At 48.5% G+C, this 7,673-nt stretch overlaps 2 protein-coding genes across 2 annotated transcripts; one reads left to right on the top strand and one right to left on the bottom strand.

Moving 5' to 3' along the window:
- Positions 1-193: 193 nt before the first annotated feature.
- Positions 194-1,154, bottom strand: ACYP1 (acylphosphatase 1). The gene is made up of 2 exons (XM_071745973.1): positions 995-1,154; positions 194-848 (listed from the first exon to the last, which is right to left on the bottom strand). Exons 1-2 carry the CDS (start codon positions 1,076-1,078, stop codon positions 633-635), a joined length of 300 nt encoding a protein of 99 aa, XP_071602074.1. The 5' UTR covers positions 1,079-1,154; the 3' UTR covers positions 194-632.
- A 383-nt stretch (positions 1,155-1,537) lies between these two features.
- Positions 1,538-4,287, top strand: ZC2HC1C (zinc finger C2HC-type containing 1C). The gene is made up of 3 exons (XM_071745969.1): positions 1,538-1,647; positions 2,109-3,351; positions 3,903-4,287. Exons 2-3 carry the CDS (start codon positions 2,116-2,118, stop codon positions 4,164-4,166), a joined length of 1,500 nt encoding a protein of 499 aa, XP_071602070.1. The 5' UTR covers positions 1,538-1,647; positions 2,109-2,115; the 3' UTR covers positions 4,167-4,287.
- Positions 4,288-7,673: the final 3,386 nt, after the last annotated feature.

Genomic DNA, 7,673 nt, shown 5'->3' with positions numbered 1-7,673 from the left:
CGGCCGGAGGGTATCAGGGAAGAATGGCTGCGGGAAGGACACCTTTCCCCCAGCCCTTCCCCTCAGAGCGGCACTGGGGGCTGCTCGCAACGCCACCTGGTCCCGCGGCGGAGGCCGGTATCGGCCACAGCATCAGGCTCGAAGGGCTGTAATCCACTCCACCCCTGATTGACACGTCTATTGCACACAAGAAGCAAGTAGCAAAACAATTTTATTCTAAAGAAAAAATAAACTTCTGGAACAAAATAAATTGCTTCTGAGGCATTTAGAGCACAGTAATAACATTTTTAGCAATATTTAGTATCAGCATTGATTTTGTGATTTTCTTCATGCGAGCACAGCACAATTGATACATTTGACACCCGTACACCTGCTCAAGCCATACTCTGCATTCACGCTCAGAGATGAAAAGGATGCGACCCCAAACCAACCCCTTTAATGACAGCACAGCTCGCCCTCTACCTGCCAACACTTTGTGAAAGGATGAGTTAAACAAACATTAACACAAACCAATAAATTAGAAATGTAACAAAGTTTTCTAGAGTTGAATATTGGCTGACTAAACAAACAGAGAAGGAAAATGCTTCATGAAGACAGCTCACGGTTTAGCATTTGCTTCTTCCTGGACAAAGCTACTTCACAATCTGGAAGTCCTTGTGCTCCAGCGCTGTGATCTTCTTCTCATTGCTGAACTCGGCTTGGCTGATGCGGGACTGGGGGCTTCCCACCTTCCTGAGCCACTCCTGCAGCTCCCGTACTCTGACAGTAGGACCCTGGATTTGCCCTTGCACGGTACCGTGGCTGGTATTTTGGACCCAACCAACGAGCCCCAGCTTCTTAGCCTCTGCCTGGAAAAACAACGCAGGGCAAAGTGAGACTAACCCAACCGACAGGAGAGCTAATGAAGGTCATTCAGCTACAGGAACCACTGGTATAGGGATGAGGTGCACCCTCAGGGATGGGGCGCACGGTCCCACCCCGCCCCGCTCCGCACCTGGGTGTACTTGCGGAAGAAAACGCCCTGCACTTTGCCGGACACCTCGTAATTCACGGAGATCAACTCCTCGCCCTCCGCCATGGCGGCACAACGGCCCCCGCCGCCTCCCGCTGCTGCCGCACTCCCTGCTGCGCCTGCGCGGGGCGGCTCGGGGGAAGGTGGGGGGGGAGGGGAGGGGAGAGGGGCCTCGCCCGCCCCTACGGCCAATGGAGAGCGAGGAGCAGGGGGCGGGCAGGCGGGCTGGTGGCTGGGTGGTTAATGCATCAGTTTAATGAGAGTGGTCCCTCATTATCCTCATCATGAATAATGCATAGCGCCTCACCAGCCGGGCAACCGCTCCTACATGGCCGTAGAGGCGGGGTCCTCCAGGGAGCGGAGTGGCGGGGATCGTTGCGGAGAAACCATGGAGAGGCAGGCTGTTCATCGGCTAGAGCGGCGCAGGAGTTCGAGGCGTGCGCCTGTCGCTAGGCAACAGCAGTCAACACGGCGCCCCGGGCGGCGGGCAGAGTTCTGCGTTGCCGGACAGTGAGGCGGACAGAAGCAGAAGAGGTCGGGTCTCGTCTCCCAGGTGGTGGGAGATCGGCGAGCGAAGCAGGACGCGACGCAGTTTGCCGAGGCGGCCGGGCGGAGTGCCGGCCACAGCCCCGCAGGTAACCCCGCCCGCCCCGCGGGGCCGCCCGCGGCCTGGCTACCTGAGACGCTCCAGGGGATGAGGTAGCACCAGCCACGGGCGCCTGCGTGTCACAGCTGTGTGCCACACTGGCGGGGCTACAGTGTCAAAACTGAAGGGACACGATATGGGAAACACCCTTGGGGAGGATCACTATTTCTCTGAGCAATTTTCTGCTGCTACCATGATAGCACAGGGCTTAGAGAGAAAGCAAGATAAAGGCTTCTCTTATTTCTGGCTGCATAAACGATTAGGTCTGGAAGAGGGAGCACGGGAGATCTCAAGGATTTACAGCACTCAGAGAAGTTACAAAACCTTTGCTAATATTTATTACAACCTCTCATTGCAGCCTCCAGCTGTAGACTGTTAGGAGAAAATGTATCCAGTTTTGGATAAGATAGTTCATACTGACTTTGCTTCTAACCTCAGGCTCTTTCTCAGGCAGTGAATGGCTTTGCTTCCACCAGTGAATTCTGAGGTAGCAGCTACTAAGCGTGTTCCCAGTTCCGAGCTGAAACACCAGAAGAATGGCGTTCAGCATAAACTCGTACCTCACAAACAGGAAAGCTTAAAGGATCTCTGTGCCCAAAAGAGCCCGAGATATTTGTACTCTGTTTCTCCAGAAAGTGGTCAACACAACTTCAGTCATGGAGACTTCTGTCCATCTGGATTGCAGAGCAAGTTTCTCCCCTGTCAGACCAAGGATCTGTCAGCTAAACCAGTGGCCAGATGTAAAGAAGGAGTGGACCGTGCATATCCCCTGAAACCAATTTTTCATGAGAGTGTGAGTGTTCCAGTGGTCAACACAGCACAACTCAGAAGTTCCCCATACATGGAGGAAGCTCCAAATCGTACAAATAGCAGGCCTAGCTATCCCTTCCCTAGCAAAGGGAGGCCTTTAGCAGGGCAGTCTCAGCTACCTGCAGAGCTCTCTCCTTGGAAAGCAGAGCCTAAACAGTCACTCCCCCATCTGTACAGGAGCAAGAGGGCCTGCATTCTACAGTTGGAGGCAGAGGGGGAGCACCTGGAAAGGGAAATTAAAAAGAAAGAGGCTCTCCTCAGAGAGAAGCTGATGAGAGCAGAAGAGGAGCTTAGGAGGATTCAAAGAGAGAAGGAGCTTATCGAGGAAGAAGAGAGAAGAGACAGAGAAGCAAAGAGAGCCCCCGAGAAAAAGGCCATGAGGCATCCCGAAGAAAAAACTCTTCAAGTTGCAGTCAGGCAAGGTGACAGTGCAGGGGTCTTCAGGGAGGCAGAGTATGCAGAGACGACTATCCACAAGCCTGGCACTACCCTCCACACCCAAGAGCTGGCTGTAGGAAAACTCAAGAAGCAGCAGCTGGTGGCCAGCAACAGCAAAATTCAGGACCATGTGCATTTAGCCTCACGTTCAGAGCTTGACCTAAGACACAGCCTTTCTCCCTCTGCCCCCTCAGACCAAGATTCTGGTCATGACCCACCCACAGAGAACCTGTATATGCGAGCCACGGATGCTGTGGAGCCAGAGGGGCTCGGACAATGCAGCTTCTGTGGACGTAAGTTTCTCTGCACCAGGCTTGAAAAGCACATGAGTATCTGTGGCAAGAGTCAAGGGTCCAAGAGAAAAGTGTATGACTCCAAAAAGGCCAGAATTAGGGGCACAGAACTGGAACCGTATCAGCAGCAGAAGAGCTCACAGGCTCCTCAGGTAACATGCAGTCCCTTTGCCTCCCTTAATCCACATCTACTACTCATGTTTCTTCCACCTCAAGATCTAAAGGGGTCCTAACTGACTTGTCTTTGTATAACGTTGAGGGTGTACTTGGGGAGAAAGCTCACTCCTTGCTGTAGTGAGTTCAGGTTCTGGACTGGGTCTGCTGCACTAAATCTGTGACATCAGAGGCTGTAGGGACCCGACTGAGATTCCATGTAATAACGCAGGCTATTAAAATGAAGGAACTGGAAACGTGCAGCTTTGCTCCTGCAAAACAGCTACTGCAACCCTCTCCAGTTCCTTGACCCTACTGCTTGCTTTTCTGGTTATTCTCAAGCTCTTTATAAGGACAGATGTCTCTCCAACAGTATTTCCTTCCAATCCTCCTTGGATCTGGTCTTTCTGATCCCCTTTGTGGGACTCAACTTCTCAGGGAGGGTTTTATATCAAGAGGGCCAGGTGACCTGTGTTGGACCCTGAGTGTAAGATTGAAATTGGAGGCTGATGGTGGTGCCAGTTGCTCTGACTGCCTTTCCCTTCTGCAGGATGAAGCACCCAAAAAGAACAACTGGAGACAGAAGCACAAGGCTTTAATCGAGACCTTGCACCAGGCCCAGAAGGTGCAGCAATTCCTCTCCAAGGGTGGGAATGTGTATGATCTGCCCCCAGTGCCTCCCGCTGAAAACCCAGACTACGTTCCCTGTCCCTACTGCAAACGCCGATTTGCTCCCCTAACAGCTGAGAGACACATCCCCAAATGCAAAAACATCAAGAATAGGCCCACACCCCCACCACAATGGAGGCGCTAATGAGGCCACATCCAGCTCTTCTGCTGCTGGGGTTCCCTGCCTGCTTTCTGCCAGTTTTGCAGCCGCAGACACTTGTACTTTCCCTTGTCTCAACACCAGCTACGAGTGCACAGAAGTGAACAGCTCCGGACAGCTCAGCAGAGTCCTGGAACTTGTGCACTTCAGCCCATGCCCTGGATTGCCACGCGTGGGATGCCCCCCTCCGGGGGCCCCTTCGCAGCACAGAACCTCGGTGTGAGACTGCGGCTGTTCAGGCAGTCAGCTGAGCAGGGAAGAAAGGCAATTGCCACAAGCCATCAGTGGGACTGCAGCAAGGAGCAAGCAAGCCATCAGAAAGGGGCCATTCTTCACATTTGTATTTTGCCATTGGTTAAGGACATTTGGGCTTGTTATATTTTTCCTTTATTTGCTTGTTTTCCAAACTAGTGGTGTCTGATGTTAAAAAACCTGTTCTCCTTTAGCTCATGAGTGGCTTCAGACTGTTTTTTTCCTTCTCCAAAAGAAAGTGGTTCAGCTCATGAGAACTGGTCCAAACAGAGCATCTGCCCCTTGTTTGCTTTACTGCTCTGTAGGTCGAGACATTCACCGCTAAGCAGGCTGACAGTGGTTCTGACTGGTGTAGCATTTTTACTGTAGCAGCCTAAAAAAGAGTGGGGTCTGAGGGCTCCTTCCTTTTTTTTTTTGGCCATAGAAAGGGGTCCACATCCTTCAAAACTATTTAGCATTTAGAAAAGTCAGAGGGAGGGGAGGAAGCTGTGTTATCAGTTAACTTTTTTGCAGCACACAGGCTGCTGTGCTCTTCCACCCTCAGTATCTCCACTAGATGACAGGATCTAAAGCTGCTGCTTGGTCATTGCTCATGCTGTGTCCTATTTGTTGTAGCACTGTTTGGTTAAATAATGGAAGCTGTGTAGGTAGGTATATTCCGCACTTGTTCTGCAGCAGCCCAAGTTTATTTCAGTTCTTTTCTAGAATGCTGGTAACAATCCTCGGGCTCTATCTTACCAGCTAAAGATCTGTAACAACATTTAGAAATCCACTGTGACATTGTTTGGATTAGAAAAGGAGACCGGGGACAAGTATTATTAAATGCTTCCTCAACACAGGAAACCAGAATGACAAATTCAGGGGACTAGAAATACTGGCAGTAGCAGGCACTTAGATTGATACATGGACTCAAACAGTATGTGCATGGAACAGAGATACTCTGAACCAGCCAGGCCCTGGGGCAACAGAACAACCACCCCAACATGTAACTTACCATGTACAATATCTGAGACTCAGAGCTGGGAAAGGACAGGGGAAGAAATATTTAACTACAGAATAATGCCACATGTACTCAAAAATAGGTCATGAATAAACTCAGACTGGAAATTAAGTTTCTAATCAGGACAGAAGTGAGGTCACAGAAAAATCTTCCAAGCAGATTAGCACAGGGAAGGAACCTACATTGTTTCAAGTTGGACTTGGAGAAGATTACTGAAGGAAGCATACAGCAGGAGTTAGAAATAAAGAATCATGATCCAGAGCATGTTCCTAATGACCAGGCCTCTTGTATGAAGTGCAAAGCACAGGTCAGTGGTAGCCGAGTCCCTCAGAAGGAACTTGCTTCTCATGGCAATCTTCCCTTGATTCCTAATGTGGCATCTAGTTCTCTTTATTTTCACTTTTTTATTCATATCCAGAATGTTTAAGAACTGCTACAGCTAAAAAAACCTCACAAATGCCCCCCCCCCCCCCCTCCAGACAATACGCTAAGGAGCTTCACAGCTGCTAGCAGCCTATTAGCTGTTTTTGTTTTCAGAGTTAAGCCAACAAGTAGATTTAAGACAAATAACACCCAGAGTTTTCCTGCAGGCTAAATTGGTAGGTGCCTCCAAAACAAAGGGCTTGCACCCTTCCTTGAGCCACCTCTCTGCTTATTTTTGTCCTAATGGATGCAATGGTAGGGAATTACAACAAAACTATACCCCTTCTTCTGCTTTCTTCTCAAGATGTCTTTGACAAAAAATGCTAAAGGGTCTTTTGGGTGAAATAGGTGTCCTACAGACCCTTTTAGAGATTCAGCTGCTTATACTTAATTGGTGGCAGTTCCTGCACATTTGTAGGTCAGTTATTTTTCCAGATTCTGAAATTTAATATATTAGAATAGTACTGTTGTGTAAAAGTTGTTTTAAATGGTCACAGTGGGTTTGTGTTCTCAAAGAATGACTACTTTGTATGAGAAGGTTGTAACAGGAAAAAATATCAAAAAAAATCCCAGTAGTTCCTTTTACAAGTCCTTCAGTAACATAGCAGCAGCTCGTGGGACCCTAGAAAAAGATAAAAAGTGACTAGATTAAACTGGACGGGTCAGATGCCAAATATGGAGAAATTCTCCAGCCTTCAATGAGTGGACCAAATTCCTGAAAGAAGTTGGAGAGCTTTTGCCTTTCAGATAGGTAGGGAGTCCCTTGGCACATCCTAGAAAAGCATGGAGGTCCCAGAAAGGGTCAGAGCTGCACTCTGCCAGCCAGGTATAAAACTGTACAAATGGAGAGAAAAGAGAAAAAACAGACTTGAACCAAGCAAAAATAATTGTCCATATCCAAATTGATTGGAGATGCAAGACCAATGTTCTATCTTCAGAGCTTCAAAATACAGTATAGCAAAAGGTGACCAGAGGCAGGAAAGAGGTAAATTGGAAGCTTTATGCCAGCATCTTTGAATTAGTGAAAGGTATAAACGAATTAAACAGAAAATTCGGAAATTCAGTAGCACTGCCTGTCTTACAACATTGAATTCCATTTCCCTTGCACTCCATTTTACTGACTCTTTAGTGGACCGTAAATCAGCAGAGCAAATGGCAACTGGAGTAGATACACAAAGAAAAGCTTTTCATACTGCAAAATAAACCCATCTGTTGGGGACAGATGGCAGGTGAACAGCTACCAAAATTAAATCACTAGGCTTCATTTGCTTTTTTCTTTCACAGCTAGTTGTGGGCTGTTCACCACTCTTTGCTGAGCTATTGTTTCAGGTCAAGACAAGCCAGCAGTATTCAGAAAGTTGGATTTAACTGATTTAAAACTTAGTAACAGGTTAGCCAAAGCCTCAAGCCCAGCACACAGAGATCTACCCTCCTTTGCTGTCATGTCTAGTGTTGCCCTGGCAATGCTCAGGCTATGTTATTCATGCCAGCTCAACATCCTTTTCTGCTGCCACAATACAATCTCCCTCTCAGAGACATGCTGCATTTCCAGTATCCAAATCTCTGGTGAGCTGTAAGTCTTAAACCCAGCCCTGCCTCTCAAGACATTTCACAGTTAAGTAAAACCCCTGATAAAACGTTAGACGTGCCAGGCATTAAGTACAATGTGCATGAGCAGCTGGCTGAGCAGGTGTGAGGCAGGTTCTTGCTTCTGTAGGCCTTAATGTAACAGGTAGGTTTTCCTTTGAGCCTCTTTTCCTGTTACTCATTTCCCCCCTGGCACTCAGACTGTTGGAACACACGCACACACACGCTCC

The sequence above is a fragment of the Heliangelus exortis genome, chromosome 5 (assembly GCF_036169615.1).
Source record: "Heliangelus exortis chromosome 5, bHelExo1.hap1, whole genome shotgun sequence".
Lineage (NCBI taxonomy): Eukaryota > Metazoa > Chordata > Aves > Apodiformes > Trochilidae > Heliangelus > Heliangelus exortis.
The sequence above is the reverse complement of the archived record's forward strand: the minus strand, read 5'-3'. Positions and strand labels throughout refer to the sequence as shown.